Genomic DNA, 17,844 nt, shown 5'->3' on the forward strand with positions numbered 1-17,844 from the left:
GGCAGCTGTCAGCCTTACTGACTGGGTATTCTAGCTGTCTCATTCAATAAACACAGACAAAACAAAACAGAAATACACATGCGTGAGCTGCGCTTTTTCAAACAGTGTCATGATACCTAGAAAGCAACTGTTTGCTAAGAAACACTTAATGGCCACTATATGGCCTGATTCAACCTGAACAAAGTGTGATCAAAGTGTGAAGAGTTGGACGTGTTATGGTTAAAAATGCTGTGTGTGAAACCAGCATTTAATTCGCTTCGACAACAGACTTGGCAGCCCTGTACTTTTAGCACCAAGTCAGGTATTTTGGAGCTTTTCCTGTTATAATTACTTGATGATTCATGTGAGGAAGAATTAGGAAACTCGTAATTACAGTAACTCAGTAATGACGTGAACATGGCATAACATGCTAACACTGACAATGCTAATGTTTCGCAGGTTCGCACCATGTTCACCATTTTAGTTTTGCACATTAGAATGCTAGCATCTGATAAAGAACACAAAACACAAAATATAGCTGAGGCTGACAAACACATCTCCCAAAATGAGCAAATGCAATACTATATGTATTTTTTCATAAACCAAAGTATTGGACAAAGTAACATTTTAACCTGCTGGAGGCATGGGAGGAAATGTCAGAATTATTATCCTGCCGGCACCATGAATGTCAGTTCAAATTTCTGTACCAATCCATCCAGTCGATGTTGAGATATTTCACTGCTGATGCTGGATGAAAAGTCAGAGGTTAGGATTCATCATTCTGGGAAACATGAAAGTCTGTACAAAGTTTCATGGCAATCCATCTGACAGTTGTAGAGCTATAGGGTAGCTAAAAATCCTCCCAGGCTTTAATTTAAAAAGTGCACAAAGTTTATTTTGTATGTCATCTCTAAGCTATTACTCAGCTTTTTCACCAATGTCATGATTTTCTTGTTTTTCTGCACCAAAACAACATTTGCTGAGTCATTATTCATATCATAATTCAGTTAAACTCCTGAACTAATGTAATGCATCAAATACAGTTTTCTTCAGTGGCAACAGGGTGCCTGCAGAACAAGGCTTTGCCCATTTGACATTATCACTATCAACATACAGCATCATGAAGATGAACATTAAAATGGAATATATTTGACTCACATTATACGTCAACCACAATAAATGTAGAGAAAACGTATAGGTTATTTTGGAGACATAAGTCCAAAGGCATATTGATAATTTACAGAATTTAACATTTATAAATTTGCACACATGATTTACTTTAAATATGAGCCATTACTCTGCTTTCTGAGAAATTATTTTGTTGTTGCTACAGGCACTCATTACGAAGTGACAGGACCAGAGCTCATGCATACAAATGACTATGCTGCTAAAGTTAATCTCTGGGCATGCAGACTCAGCAAATCTCAGAAGTATCCATATCAAGTTAAGCTGCTGTTACAAAGTAAAGCAAACAAGATATCACAGTGGAGTTACGTGTCGTACCTCACAAAGGGATTTATATACAGTAAATGTCCAAATATGTTGGATAAACAGCTAAATGAGCTATATGTCACGGTGATGAAACGTTATGGGTTCGTTTCTGTTGTTGTATGTTTAGTCTCAGAGCCCTAAACACTTTGTATTAAGAAATCTGCAGGAGACTAGAGATCTGCTACAAAGACGATCTTAAATTATCACCATGTTCTGGCAAGAAAACAACAATTACTTCAAGAATTTAAAGCTCCTTTAAAGCTCCTTTAAAGCTCCTAAAAAGGACTTTTGGACAGAGCATGAAATATTATCATCTTCAATTTTTTTATCAAGTGTTTTCCTCTAATTTTCTTCATTCTAAATATTCTTTATTTTTCTTGTTTTACTCTCTGCATTATATATGATGATTTCCATTTGTTCAAGAGAGAAAGAAGAAAGAAAGGCCGACCAACCAAATTTTGACATGAGCTTCATAACTTTGGCAAACTGAACTTTTGCTTCTATGACATTCTACCTCTGTCATTTACATTATTGCTTCCTATTATTCTTGGCTGTGGATGCTCTGGAATCATAATTAGGCTGCACTGATTGGGGGGGACGCTCTAAACAGATTGATGAAAACCAGCTTTGACAACTCCAATCCGGCCAGCTATCAACTTTTGGGTCCACAGGGAAAATAAACCTCAGTAGAGATTACACTGAATCTGCTCTTGATATGAATGATTTGCTATGGGTGTAATTAAGCTTCTAATATGATTTAATCTCTCACTTTTGAAACCCCCTATCTACCAAGTGCCACACCTATCAGCAAACCAATGGACACCGAGAACGGGGCTGGCAGGCCATTGTGGGAATGTTCATTAGTCTTTCTAATTGGCTGGTGATAGAATATCTGGAGCAGATATTAATGTTAGGAGGTTACCTGCCACGAGAAACACAAGGGCTTCCTGTCTCATATCTAATTCCATTAATATTAATGAAGCCATTGTTTTACTGTCACTAGGGTAATTAAAAAGAGAACACTGATAGCTCCACTGTATGCACTATGGGTGTAACATTTTGTATGTCAAGTGCACATGTTTTTATATTAAGAACATGGTTGCATGGTGTGTGAATTAGCCCATTACCAAACTACCAGTTGCTTACGGTGGCTACTGACAGCTAATGTTGGCAAACTGAGCAATAGACGTTGCTTTGTGCTGTAACTATTAACTGAATCATTTGTTGACTTTTTACTTGAGCCACTTTTCATCAAGTCACAGACCAAAACTATGATGTTTTTATCACATAGAAGACATGTTTCCTGCAAGTGGTCGTTTAATAATGTGTTTTAAGATAATTCTTTGATCTTAATCTCGTGGGGAAATAAATTTAAAGAGCAAAACATCTTAGGAAGAATTTAAATATTTCAAATATGATCTTAATTTTAATTTGAGGGAATGTACTTAATGCAACAACTTGACATTTTGTTGTTACATGAGAACATTATTACCACTCTCTTGTCTGTACAGTAATTATGAAGCTACCACCAGCAGCTGGTTGTCTTAGGCTACGTCCACACTACTACGTTTTAGTTTTAAAACGCACCACCTGTGCTACGTTTATGCCTGCCGTTCAAACGACTCTCAAGTTTTCGAGCGCCTAAAAACTTTTAGAAACGCTGCTGTCCCCGTTTTACTTTGAAAAATCTCCCGGGTTACGTTGTAGCCTGGATGTACAGAAATTGAGACTTTTGGAAACGATGACGCAGACACCCACGGTCTTATCAGCTTCAACTACCAGCGATGAAAGCAACATGGATAATGACTTACAAGCGTCACTGACCTTGATGTTTTTCCTAGCAGATGGTGTGCAGCTAAATTCTGCATTTTGCTGCCTTTGGTGTTCCTCGTTTAGTATTTTCTGCAACTAATCAACTGCAGTAGTAAGAGTTAACAATCTGCTTCCTGTTTACACTGGTTTGCGCATGCCCTGTCTACCAGAATGGTCATATAGCTTAGCACAAAGACTACAAACGGGAAGCTCACTGATTAACTTGTTGTACCTCGTTTGCTTAATCCATTTAAAACCAAAGTGTAACAATACGTTGTGGTTTTACAGGGATAATGTGTCAGACTGTTCTTGCCCAGGGTCTCCATCAGAAAAAATTTAAGGAAATAAAGGGAAATTTAAAGGCAAAAAGCCACCAACTGGAAATGCCAGGCAGTTGTCTGCTTAAGACAGAGCTGATACAGTAGAGTGGAACACAGCAGCAGGCATATGGTGTGTGTGTGTGTGTGTGTGTATGTGTGTGTGTGTGTGTGTGTCTGTGTATATACACCCACGTGCCTACTGCATATCACAATTTCACTGATAATCTTTAAAGTTTGACAGAGAAATGAAAATAATGTACTTACACTTTAGAAGGAAATATAGAACAGATCAATGATTTTAGTAAGGACACTGAGGAAGAATATTAGATCCCTTTATATGTTGATTTTGTCAGAGTGTGATACTGGCATGATCGCACTTGTGGTCAAACATTTCCAGAGTCTTTGCCAGCAGTCATTGCTTGTTTCATTTTCCAAAACTCCATGAGCCCTTTCACTGATCAGGCCCTTCTCTGTTGGGAAATACCATGGCAACAGTGTTGGCAAGAGCTGACCTCAGCCATCACAACAAACATTTATGCATAATGCACAAACACACACACACACACCGCTGCTGTCGCTAGAGTTCCCCACCAGAACTGGGCGATTGACATACTGTACCCCTCATGGCCTCGGGGCCTCAGTAGTCAGAACTGAGCAGTAATCAAAGCAGACACACAGGTCGAACTTTATTATCAACCATTCGATAGCAGCTGCGTGAACAGCCACAGGTCCTCCAAATACAGTGTACAGGAAAGAGCTGCAAAATCAAAAACAGCTTTTAGGGCAGCTGGAACACTGTGGCTTCCTCTGGGCCTGGAGAGTTGGCTTTAAGCTTTCCACAGTTGACACAAGAAGATATTTTTTTCCTTTGGCTAAATTGTAATTCCAGGGCTTTTGTGATGCCGGTGTGGTGAACTGAAGCTGATGACTTGACGAAGGACTTGGAAGTTTGTCGGGTAGGATGCACCTTCTTCTCCCTCCTCTTTCCTTTGCTTTAAATAGAGCATTAAAAGTAATACTTCATTACCTGACTGAAGTCTTTGTTAGTAGTTGTTGAGAGAGACAAAACTTTTCCAAAAAGTTTAGATTGTCAAAAAGAGATTTACTTTGAATCTAAATGGATGTCATGCTCAAAGAGAATCTCTGATGTGTTTCATGTTATTGGTTTGCTTTTGAGACAGATACACGTACTCACCTAGACAACAATTTGACAGTATTTTTGATCATTTCACAGTATTATGCACAATTGAAGATGATTACATTTTACACAGCATGGAATTGAAGTTATTTCACAACAGGGGAGAATTTGTTTGATCAATATTGATGATACTAAAGCTCACAGTCACTGTTTTAAAATGGTCAGTCTGACTCGTAACTTTTGTTATTACACTGCACTTCCTTTTCGTATTTTGAATGTGGATTGTGTGTCTATTGCATATACACACAGCAGACTTTCCCAATACGTCTTTTTATCAACAGCATCAAAAGCTAGTAAGGCATAAATGATGCATCTATTAAATGGCAGAAAGGCTTTTCATCATGAGAAATTGCAATTAAACATTAATATACATTTGAATATTTTGAAAAACACAGTGAGAACAATAGATCAGACAGAAAAGGCACAAAAAATTAAGTGCAGCAGGGTTTTTAAATCAGTGTAACATGGTTGACAATTAAGAATGCAAGAGAATAACACAGTTAGAAAGCTCAGCGTGAGCCTGCTGCTTCAAAGCTGCTGTGTGTGAGAAAGTAAGCAGGGAAATTTCCTTGAAAACGTCACATTTGAGTTGAGTTGTTGTTTCAGGAAACTTGTCAGGGAAAAGTCGGTACATAACCTCAAGCATTGGTGTGAAGTGATTTGGACAGTTTCTGGGTTAATCAATGAGCAACTTCCTCCCAATGCCCCGGACTTCCTGACCACGTGATGCCATCCAGGCGTGGGAAATGGGATTAATATCACAGAGACTTAAAAGTTTAATAATTATTATTGCAAATATGATTTTTCTTACAGTAAAACTGGAGGCCAACTCTTGCTCTGAAGCTGATTATATTCTTCATAGATAGCAACAATGTGTTAGGAGGACAGGTAGGTGCGTGACTTGGAGTTGTGGTGAAGCATGTGGTGAAACTTTAGTGGTGTTGTTCCTTTCTTTTTCCTGTTTCTTGTGGTGTTTTGGTGACTCACCGTAAACTTGCATGTGGTGGACTGGAGAGGAAGGTGCGGTAGGAGGTGTGTCAGTAGTGATTAGGGTGCCATGGTCTAAAGGATGACCTGGATTGTGCCACCTGCCTGCTCACATCAGGCGCAGGCAGGTGGCCAATGGTTCTCCGTTTTGTAAACTGAGAAACTCAGCGTAAACTGAATAACTTTTGATGTTGGTGGTTTGGTTAAATAAAAGAACACATTTGAAGACATTACTTTGGCCTCTGGGAGAGTTCTTTCACTGAAGGTCTTACTTATCAAGAGGTCCACTTGGATCCTCTTTGTATCATACCATCACCTTTTAAACAAGAAAACTGTGTACACCTTACTAGCTCCTTTTTGCCTGTGCAGGAACTCTTGATTGTTATATTTTCTCGCAGGTTTATGAGGCAGATGTTAAGTTTACTTTTGGGACTCACTTGCCCCAAGTCTATAAAAAGGCTGTAAAAGACCATAAAAATGTCTCAACAACTATAAATTGTAATTTCAATAGTATTTTGCTACAAAATACTGTCAAACACAACAAAAAAGCTTGAAATATGACCCATAGATAATTGTTGTAACACCTGTATTCTATCTTCCTCAACAGCTTTTCTGCACATTCATTCGTCCGGCCAAGATCCAAACCCAGGGTGAGAGAATCAGCCGGACAGCAGAGACTTTAAGTTTGAACAGGCTGTGAGGACCAAGTGATTTTCTGACCCCACTGGTCCGTAGTGTTCCCATAATGGGGAAAACTGGGCAGAGTACGGTGGACTTAAACTCCCCAACAGAGGTCAAACAAGCAATTCCCTTTGAGGAACTGGATGGTGTGGCACCACCTGCAGACGAAAAGAAGACAAAAGAGGAGCCACCTGACAGGGGAAGCTGGAAGGGCAAGTTTGATTTCCTGCTGTCATGCGTGGGATACGCCATTGGTTTAGGAAATGTCTGGAGATTCCCTTATCTGTGTGGCAAGAATGGAGGAGGTAAGTGACTGACAGAAGCAAAAGATCTTATAGTATGCATGGGTCCAGTCAGTTTAAAGTCCGTTGTTATGATATACTTTGCAGATATACAACATTTTTACTGGGTTAGATAAAGGAAAATGAAATGTTCAGTACTGCTTACAGTACACCATAGTGGTAACAATACACGGTACAATTGGGAATCAGTTTTATGGCTATCTGCTTTAATGATGATGTGCTTGGTGGTAAAGCAGAGTCATTTTATGCAGCGACCACCATGATAAAATATTTTCCTTTGACCCAAAGCACTGCCACCTAGTTTCATAGGTGATTTGACTGAAACCTCTCTTTAAGAATACGTTTTATCATAGCAATAAGGTATTTAGCAACATATAAAGATTTATGGGAAGTTTTTAAATCAGTGTGTATCTCCTGCATGTCGATTGTATAATATTTTAAACAAGACTGTCCTCTAGCATTTTTCATAAAATGCTAATAATAAAGTAGATCTTCAGGCAGGAGCCATGGTTTAACAAATTGGAGAAAGGAATGTCATTCTTACCGCAATATTACATTGATATTTCATTTCTTTTTCAGTGTAAAATGAAGCAAAAGAAATGTAATTTGTTCAAATCGAATATTAGGTTCCATAAAGTTTCTAATATGGTAAAGGAAAATTCAGTGCAAAGTGAAATGATATTATGAGCTGTCAGTCCAAGTTAAATCAATATGATTACTACACTGACACATTAAAATGAGTTCTCAACAGATATGGTAAAAATTAATAAATAAATGAATAAATACATAAAAACCTGAAAATCTTTTGCAATGCACAATCTACATTGTCCTAACATCTTTTGTTTGTTATCTGCTGTGTGGTGGTGTATCAGGAGCCTTCCTGATCCCGTACTTTATGACGCTGGTGTTTGCTGGGATACCTCTCTTCCTCCTGGAGACGTCTCTGGGACAGTTCACCTCGGTGGGAGGGCTGGGTGTATGGAAACTCATGCCTATGATGAAAGGTAATGTTGATATAAATGGGAAGATATGGATGTACTGGATATTGTCTGATATAGATTTACATATACAAGTTGAGTGATATGATTCCCTTTCTGAGCATTATGCGTCATGAAAAAGCTTCATTTTGACAACTAGTAAGTATCATTTGCTTTAGTGGCTGAATCTCTTCTTAGTCTGGCACAGTTAATTCAAAACCCACCTTGATATGACCTTGGTACCTGAAGGCATGGATGGAATACTGAATGGACCTACATGGCAAAGCCCCAGGAGTTCAAGGAATCAGGGGCCCCTGGACCTCAGCCTCTGCATGACGTCATTATTTCTTTCTTGCTGGAAAGTCAATGAAACAACTACAATGGAATGCAAAATGGCCAAAACCAGACAAAAGCTGCAAAAAAACCCCCAAAAAACATGCAAAATGACAACAAAGAGACACAAAATGTCCACAAAGAGATCCAATATGCCCACAAATAGATCCAAAATGACAACAAAGAGATCCAAAATGACTACAAACAGACAAGGCAACTACAAAGAGACCACAAATAACTAGTCATTCTGTATCCCATTCAGCCTGTGGTGGAAGGGACTTTTACATGTTTGTGCCCAGTGATCTCTCCACTATATCCACTTGACTTTTTGTTCAATATTTCCACTTGATACGCCATCACACTTGTTGATGTCTTGAAAAAATATTTAAACAAAAATGGCAAGGAGTAGCAGAAACACATAAGCAAGAGGGAGAAAAAAAAAAGAAGAATACTTTTTTCATCTAAGAATCTTTTCCTGCTCTAGTGCTCGATGGTAGCAATTATACCACTGCCTCTGCACTCAAAGAGCTCGAGTGAAGCAGATTTTATCTCCTGCCGGCTCAGACAGCAACTGTGATAGTAACTGTGATAGTGAGTGTGCTTCTGTGCCAACGGATACTCAAAACCAAGGCCAAGTAAACATTCCAAATAGCAAGATAACAATGATGAAGAGGATTAAGATTATAATGAACATGCTGAGTGACACCGTGCTACTGTTAGTTCTCTGTTAAGTGAAATCTTCTCTGTGTCACATCATGGCTCCCGCATTTGTACTCTGCCTCTTACATACATATTACATGTCACTGAGCATGTCAGCTGACCTGTAAGGCATTGTGCTGTAAAATGTTGATGTCTCCTTCAGGTGTTGGTCTGGCTGCAGTGGTGCTGTCCTTCTGGCTCAACATCTACTACATTATCATCATTGCCTGGGCGCTCTACTACTTATTCAACTCCTTTGGTTCGGTACGTTGAATATTCAGTAATCATGATCATAATCTGCATGAAGCACTTCAGACATTTTGTTATGGCTCTAGTTAGTGTGCATTGCTTACCTTTTTCCTTTTTGACTACCAACTATGGCCATAGCTAACACCAAGGACACTAAGGTCATGACCTCAGTATTTTCACTGGAAATTTAAAGGTTTTTTAAATTGTTATTTTAAAATTTCAGACTAATAAAAATAAATAAAAACATTATTTTGTTAGTCTCTTTTAGAATTTTATTCCTGGCTCCATGGAGAAACTTTGAAACAGCCTTACCAAAATAAAATGGTACCAATTTATTTCTTAGGGTCATTATATCCTCTTCCCCAGCAGGTTTCCTAAAGAAATATTCAATCTGGTACTAATTAGAGTTCTGAGACATTTAGACAGTCAGAGTTTATTAACGCTGACCCTATAAGCAGTTTCCTTTCATGAAACACACCCTGCAGAAAGTCCAACTGTTTCCCAGTGACTGCGATGGTTGTTGGTGTTAGGGTAACTTCGGCTCATCACAGTATTCCTAAAATTGTGGTTACAATGCTGCTACATATTACCGAGTGCAACATGAAACAAATAAAAATATTCAAAAAACAAAAATGTAAAAGTTTGTATATTTAAATGCCACCACTTCCCACTTTGAGTGAGTTACAACTGCCGTTAGAGAGAAATTCACGTTTTGTTTAACAAAATTCATTACGGTGGTTGTGATTATGGACCAATAACAGAAGAAAAACACCCAATCCCAATCTACAATCCTTTTCTTTATCTGTCTCAGCTTCTCCCCCTCTGCTTTTGTAGTGCTCTGCGTGACCAGTCGGCTCAAAGAAGCCTGGTGACAGAAATTCAAAGACTTTGCAGGCATTGTGCAAGAGGCTCTTGTGGTGGGGAAATGGGAGGATTGAGAAGCAGGCATCAAAAAGACTCGGAAAAAAGTCTAGTGTTCATTGTTGTGCGATGTTTTTATCTGAAGGCCAAAAACATGGTGGGTTCATTAAATGTCATTTTCACTGTTGGATGGGTTGTCTCTCTGTCTCTGTGTCCTTTGTTCTGAAGAGTCTTTGTGGTCTTTGAAGCTGTTGAGTCACACAAAACAGTCGACTGTGGAGAGTCAAGGAGACACATGAAGTTGTTTCATTGAGTGTGAAGAAAATTCCAAATGTTGTTGTTCTTTTTCTTGTTAATCTTGTTGGTTTCATCTTTTTTAGGAAAATGATACAGCTGATAAATCCCACATTGTTTGTTTTTTTTTTTGCTAAAACACAGAATGCAAGACTGAGAGAGATTTCGTCATATTTTTTTCTACTGCAGCCTGTTTTGTTTATGCGTATATCTGTGTGTGCAGGAGCTGCCTTGGCAAAGCTGTGATAACCCCTGGAACACGGAGAAATGTTTTTCAAACTACAGTCTGACAGACACCACCAATTTGACCAGCGCTGTCACTGAGTTCTGGGAGTAAGTCAGCAAGATATGTTCTGTATAACAATGTGTAAGTAAATATCAAAGCTATTTGTGGAAGCTATCTGTGCTTATCTGCGTCTGATTTCTCTGTGTGTGTGTGTGTGTGTGTGTGTGTGTGTGTGTGTTCCTGCAGGCGTAACATGCACCAGCTGTCTGGTGGTCTAGAGGAGCCAGGAGAGCTACGCTGGCCCTTAGTGGGCACTCTGGCGCTGGCGTGGGTCCTTGTCTACTTCTCAATCTGGAAAGGAGTCGAGTGGACGGGGAAGGTCAGACTCTGTGCTCCAGTTTTTCTTCTATTTCTTTTTTCTCTACTCTCTCTGGCCTCAGACTGGCTCTGCTACATTACACGGTCTGCTTTATCTAAGCCCCTTTCTCATCTTCTTGGATATTAAAGTTTTAATCACACAAACATTACTAGACACAAAGCTGCTCAGGAGAGAACTGATGTTGTTGCCTGTTTAGTTGTCAATGGGTGGAGCTAATTAAAGAGACAAATGGGAAACAATGACATTCTTCAATGTCAGGGTGAACATGATAAACATTCTACCTGCTAAACATCAGCATTTAAGCGTTTGTCACTGTGAGATTGGTGCCACACTAGAATTTAGATTAAGCTCAACCGCACCTTGTTTTTCCATTACAAGTAGTAAGCACGGGTTTATCTGTCAGTTCCTTTATCCATCAACTCATCAGTCCATTGGGCCTCCCAATGGTTGACATGAATAATGAGCTTCTACTGGGTCTGTTTTGTCAAGATGTCTCTCCTTAGACAAGAAAATAAAATCGCAGGCTTGATGAGAGTGCATTTTCAATCACTAACTAAATCATTTAAACCCCTTCTCCTTTTCATTTTTTTGATGGGCCATATATTTATTGATCACAAAGTGAAGAGTATTCATACATCTGTGTCATCGCACCCAGACCAAGGAAAGCGGGGCCCCCCTCTGGGATCCAGACTTGGGACACAAGTCTCGCAGTCGAGCAACTGGTGGCAGGGCGTCGACCCATGAGACCCTGTCAGGCACAGCCCAAAAAAATAACATGGGGCTGCCATCTTGTGGGTCCAACCACCTGCAGGGTTAGAAAAATGGGTGTGCTTGATCGGAACCCATGTAATGTTTTTTTGTTATTGGACTTCTGCCCTCGTCATGGATTGGCCATAACAAACAAGGTGTACTTGGTACCAGAACACTCTAGGCCTGACATTGATGATTGACTTTGTGGTCATGTCATCAGATTGAGGCCGTATGTCTTAGGCACTTGAGTGAAGAGAGGAGCAGAGCTGTCAAGTGAGATGAATGCCGGAGGGCTAGACGGGCTGGACTACCTTGTTTAACCTGCCGCCACTGTGACCCGACTCCGGATAAATGATTAAAAATAGTTAGAAAGTGAATTGATGAGTCACAGGTCTTAAAGTGTAACTCAGCTGGATGTGTTTGCACTGTTCTCAGCCTATTCACCTGTCCAAGAATGATGGTTTATCAGACTCTGGGGAGAGCTTTCAATCAAGTGGTGATAACATTTAAGTCCTTCACCCACATTGCATAATTTGATATTATAATGTAATGTATTAGAATATATAATTTATTCATTTTACTCATTCATTGGCAATTTTGATTGGTATTTACTGATAACAAAGTTGTATCAACAAGTGTAATAGATGACAAATTAACTGACTCCAACGATAATCTAAAGTAAAATTGCATTCTATTTTTTTTTTTGTTTTGTTCAGTTTAATAGAAACATGTTTTTAGTATTTATTTATATAAACTTTGTTTATATCTCCTGTCATTTAGCTGTCCACATCCCATTTCGCTCTCAACATTTCACTAAGGTAGAGATGTGTAAAAAGTTTAAAAGGTGTTATTTGAATTCCAAACTGCAGAACGAGTTGATAGGAAAGAAAAAGAATAAAAAATTATTCTGTCTGCTGCCTAAGATTTTTAGATTACCGCAAGTCCAAGAGATGTATGTGAGCAGAAAACACATTCACACATTCACTGTCAGGGATAATTGGATTTTAATGTGTAGTATCTGAGAGTGGTGAGAAATATGAATTCCCCCTGGGGCCCAGCCTTGACGGACATTACCAATTAAGCATAAACATTATGCTACAGAACTGCTGTCCATATTGTAAAGGCTCCGGTAAGATCTTCAGGCAAAGAAAAGCCATGGAACAGCAGCTGAGGACTTTTTCGTTTCCTGTATACAGAGACAACAAGGCGTTCTGCATCTCTTTTTCGCTTGATTGCTTTGAGTTGTTTGCAGTTGTGATTAGCTTTAAAATGAAATTCCAACACAGACGCAGTGAAAAAAATTTGGAATTGCGTGCAGCTCAAACATGGGTTTTTGGCTTCAATAGAACTTCAATAGAAGCTCATTTGAATACATAAAAAAAGAGGTTGCTCTCTCTCTCTTTCTCTCAGGTGGTGTATTTCTCCGCCACTTATCCTTACTTCATGCTGTTCATCCTGTTCTTTCGAGGGGTCACTCTGCCCGGAGCCATTGATGGGATCCGCTTCTACATCACTCCAGACTTCAAAAAACTCATCCGATCTGAGGTAGACAGTTTGGACACATGCAATCACAACATCAACATCAACATGTTCAGGTCACGGACGAACAGACGCAAACACGGGCACCCATGTATCTGCTGTCTCACAGGTGTGGCTGGATGCAGCAACCCAAATCTTCTTTTCCTACGGCCTGGGCCTGGGCTCGCTCATCGCACTGGGAAGCTACAACTCTTACAACAACGACGTCTACAAGTTAGGGACACAAAATCACAAGCTTTATCTATCTTTTTCTTTTTTTCCCCCTCCTTTCATTCATAACTGTTCATGTTGTTCCTCTCTCTTCAGGGACTCCATCATAGTGTGCTGCATCAACTCCTGCACGAGCATGTTTGCTGGTTTCGTCATCTTCTCCATCGTAGGCTTCATGTCATACATCACTAAGAAACCTGTGCAGGAATTAGCAGCATCAGGTATGTTCCCATTTGTTAAGCAGGACAGTGAAAATTGTCTGTGTACAGTCTTTAATATATTATCTCAGAACGTACTGAAATAAGATGCAAATCTTCAAACTGATTGGCATAATTTGGATTGTACTCTGATGGACAAAGGAGTTTATTTATCATCTTCTCCCGGGGGAAATGTCCTTTTTCATAAACAACACAGAAAAGTTCTTAAGCTTTTAGACAGATTGCGTATTTGACCTTTATGTGGAACAAGTCCTCTCAGACAAATTGACCTGCTCTCAGTCCTTCACTGCACATTTAAGTGAACTTATCTGGCAGCGGTGGAAATGCTTTCAAATGTTGGAGGTTTGTTTGTGTCTGTGTCTGTTTGTGTGTATTCTAGATATATAAATATGTTAAAATTCAGGAGGCTAAAATATAATTAATTAAAACGTGTGTCTTGTTCGTGATCGTTAGGGCCAGGTCTGGCTTTTTTGGCTTACCCTCAGGCTGTCACCCAGCTGCCCATGTCCTCTCTATGGGCCATCCTCTTCTTCTCCATGCTCATGATGCTGGGCCTGGACAGCCAGGTATGAACAGCACACACATTATCTGTTGCTGAGCAGATGGTGTAATTTATTACATTTCTTCCTAATAGATGATGTAGACATTAATTACTCTGAACCAACAAACTCTGATGTATAACTGAGGTACACTGTCCATTAAGAATGAGTCCTGTTTATAATGTTGTGTGCCAAGATTACAGTAATGTCGACTGCTTCTTTCCTAGGAATGGATATTAAAAACTAACTCTTGTATGTGGGTGTGAGAGTTAGACCTAAAACTGTGAAGTCCTCTTTTAATAACAGCCTGCAGTTACATTCTGACCTGTGGCTCTTCATAATGTCATGTATTAGTTCTGCACAGTAGAAGGCTTCATCACAGCTCTGATGGATGAATACCCCCTGGTGCTGAGGAAGAGGAAAAAGGTCTTCATCCTCATCGTCTGCTTCATCTCCTTCATCATCGGCTTCTCCAACATCACACAGGTGCTCCTATAGATAAAATGCCCGTAAACCCAGTTGATTATCATAACACAGTATTTAGACGATCTCAGCTGTTTACACTATGTGCGCTGTGTGTTTGATTTTTATGAGTTTTAAATCGCTGCAGCTAATTCAGACTGGACTGAAGAAGGTTGTCTTAAAACCCAACACACACATACAGTACACACATAAACATTTTTCTGACACTAAGGAAAAGAATTCAGTCCTGCATTATACATAATGACAAAACGATCTCACAACAACCTGCGGTGTATACTCATCATGCATATTTTATTCAATAAAGGGAGGAATATTAATATTCAGTATCATTCAAGCAGGTGTGTGTGTGTGTGTGTGTGTGTGTGTGTGTGTCTCCCAGGGAGGTCTGTACGTGTTCAAGCTCTTTGATTACTACTCCGCCAGTGGGATGTGTCTTCTCTTCCTGGTCTTCTTCGAAACCATCTCCATAGCCTGGTTTTATGGTAGGAAATCAATTTTTTACCGTCTACGCTGGCCGAGTGAAACCAAACAGTGCAGATTGAAACCGAGTGAAACAAAAGCTGAAATGGGATAAAAAAGGGGCTGCTCTGTATTGTGCCAAGTCACCAAATGAATCATGCATGTAGATTTTCCTGTATAGCTGTCCAACAGGAAATTACATCTATCTGCTCCGCTTTCTGTGATAACACTCTCCATCCGATCGCCTTTCCCTCTCATTCACCCCGTACGGCTTTCTTCTCGCAGTTCTTATCTCTCCCTCTTTGTCCTCCTCTCTTTGTGCCACAGGAGCTGAAAGGTTTTATAAGAACATCGAGGACATGATCGGCTATCGGCCATGTGGCTGGTGGAAGCTCTGCTGGATGTTTTTCACGCCGATGATCTGCCTGGTAGGCAGGGAATGATTATCGATTTGACCTGCACGATAGGCGTTTTTCTAGGTCAAGCTCTCTCACATGTGCTTCCCTCTCTCTCATGGAGATCTATGAACCCATCAGGCTTCAGCAGGTGCCAATAGGTAGAGGATTGATGACATTGCTGAATTGGCTTCCTCTGCCACGTGGTGATTTGTACCTCATCTCATGGACTGTCAGGCCCTCCGGGAAATCATGGAAACGTCTATATCCCCACTACTGTAGTGATAGAGGAAGTGTAATGTTAAAGTAAGCTTTATAAATGGAAAATTAAGGGTATTCTGCCAAAATGACGAAGTACAGTTCATTCCCATAGAGCAGTGATTACGTCCAGACACCTAGTCAGTTGCTCTGTCAACTGCTTCAATCCAGACTAAAATATTTCAACAACCACTGGATGCATGGCTTTGAAATTTTGTAGACACATTTTTAAACATCCTGGGAGCTATTGAATGGACTGCCATAACATTTAGTACAATTCAAATCCTTGATTGCCAGACTTGAAATGGACTACTAATGACATGTTTGTATACTATAGGGGGTGTTTACCTTCAGTGCCATCGAGATGACCCCTCTGACCTTGGGGAAGTATGTCTACCCAATGTGGGGCCAAGTGATTGGCTGGCTCATGGCTTTGTCCTCTATGGTACTGATCCCAGGCTACGTCATCTTCATGTTCTGCACCACCAAGGGCAGCATCAAACAGGTACTAACCTCCCCGTTCTTAATGTGTAGTCATTCCAGGTAAAAAAAAAAGTATCTACCAAGGATATTTGTACTGTCCACTTCCAGACTTGCCTTCAAGAATAACTAATGTTAAGCACGTAAGACGATATATATATATAATCTGACACTGATGTACCTCTCCTCACTTGACCAGCGTTGGCGGAGGATGACAACTGCCCAGGAGGATGAAAAGCCATCGGGGCATGAAGAATTTACACACACAGGGAGCGTGGGCGAAGCTCCGGTCTAGCCAGGATTGTTCAGGTCGAAATAATCTGATTGCCATTTCCCCTGTCTGCCAGGATTTACTGTGGTTGACATTGAAATTTGACAATTGAGCAGATGGGAGTCTTGTACAGTGTTTTACGATGACGTTTTCCTCCATCTTACATTGTGCCAAAAAAAAATTTGGCGACTAAAGGAGGAGGATGAGGAGGCATTTTTGATAAATTTAGATAGAGTACATCCTTTTGTAGTAAAACCTCTAACCACAAATTTTATTCTATAGATTAGCACTGAATCTGTGTACATATACCACTGTGAATGTAAATCTTCCCCCCTACTTGTAAATTTTCTTTACCTCTCAACAAAATCACTGTGATTGTGAATGTGATGAAAGCTGTACAGGCTATTTAACATTGACTGTTTCTCAGTTAACACCGCTTTGAGATACTTCAAGTTATAAATGATGTTGCATAATCTCAAGTATTAGCCTTCATGGTGGTTTGTTTAATTCAACGATTAAAAAAATGTAAATATAATTGTGTCACTATAGTAAGTATATTATATGTTTTTTTTAATTAAATGAAATGAGCATTTTTCATACAGTGGATGATGAGAAAGTGTAAAAGTTATGTCAGTTTGGGGAATATGCAAAATGACATGTATGTAAGATTGCCTCATGTCAATAAAAACAAATGTACACAAATCTATATCTAATAACTCCATTCTCCATCAGCTTCTTGCGGCAGGGAGCAGTACATTTTTCTCTCTAAAGTTACTTTATAAGATGCCATGTTCTTTCTATGAGGCTTAAATTCAAAACAATTTCAGTATCTCCATCAAAATGTCGTGAACCATTTAGCATTATAGGATAGGCTAAGAATAAAAAAAGAATAGTCCATTAAATCTGCAAAAAAAGAGATTTTTTTGGCCACTTGGGGGCAGCAGAAACCGGCTGGGAACACAACATTGACATATTACATATGGTGACTGGGTCGGAGCAGGAGTGAGTACCTACCGCTGGTGCGAAGTTGCAGAAAATGTCTATGATAGATATGGGAGGAATGTGTCAAAACACAGTGCATCTGCGTCACATGTTTTGGCTCATCAGGTTACAAGTAGTCATGTGATTCAACTGTAAAAATACTGATTACAGCCGCTTTAACCATGACAAAGTTACATGACAAATGTACTCTTTTAGAACCACATGTTCAAATGTTCACTTGCTGTTTTTACGGTAAATTTTGATCATACTTGCTGGTATGAAATTAAAATGTTGTGATGCATAAGAACGTCCCGCCTCAAAATGAACATCATTCTCACTCAGCTCTAAATAATATTTAGTGATGGCAGCTTTGAGACCTCACAGAACCGATTAAATCCAAGAACCAAAGCAAATTGTTGTGGTGAATAGACTTAAATCATCTTTAATAGCATGTTGATATACTGCAAAGACAG

At 39.6% G+C, this 17,844-nt stretch overlaps 1 protein-coding gene across 1 annotated transcript; it reads left to right on the plus strand.

The window, feature by feature from the left end:
- Positions 1–3,266: 3,266 nt before the first annotated feature.
- On the plus strand, positions 3,267–17,026 carry LOC111224638 (sodium- and chloride-dependent GABA transporter 1-like). The gene is made up of 16 exons (XM_022749194.1): positions 3,267–3,317; positions 4,492–4,558; positions 6,395–6,773; positions 7,643–7,774; positions 8,943–9,043; positions 10,407–10,516; positions 10,656–10,788; positions 12,949–13,083; positions 13,187–13,290; positions 13,384–13,508; positions 13,959–14,071; positions 14,399–14,530; positions 14,907–15,009; positions 15,314–15,414; positions 15,977–16,144; positions 16,319–17,026. Exons 3-16 carry the CDS (start codon positions 6,533–6,535, stop codon positions 16,412–16,414), a joined length of 1,794 nt encoding a protein of 597 aa, XP_022604915.1. The 5' UTR covers positions 3,267–3,317; positions 4,492–4,558; positions 6,395–6,532; the 3' UTR covers positions 16,415–17,026.
- Positions 17,027–17,844: the final 818 nt, after the last annotated feature.

The sequence above is a fragment of the Seriola dumerili genome, unplaced genomic scaffold (genome assembly GCF_002260705.1).
Source record: "Seriola dumerili isolate Sdu_G_001 unplaced genomic scaffold, Sdu_1.0 BDQW01000138.1, whole genome shotgun sequence".
In the NCBI taxonomy this organism is placed as follows: Eukaryota; Metazoa; Chordata; class Actinopteri; order Carangiformes; family Carangidae; genus Seriola; species Seriola dumerili.

Coding starts and splice junctions, on each gene's coding strand:
- LOC111224638 (XM_022749194.1), top strand. CDS start 6,533: ATGGGGAAAACTGGGCAGAGTACGGTGGACTTAAACTCCCCAACAGAG. Junction 10,517..10,655: donor GCTGTCACTGAGTTCTGGGA/GTAAGTCAGCAA, acceptor GTGTTCCTGCAG/GCGTAACATGCACCAGCTGT. Junction 13,084..13,186: donor AAAAACTCATCCGATCTGAG/GTAGACAGTTTG, acceptor GCTGTCTCACAG/GTGTGGCTGGATGCAGCAAC.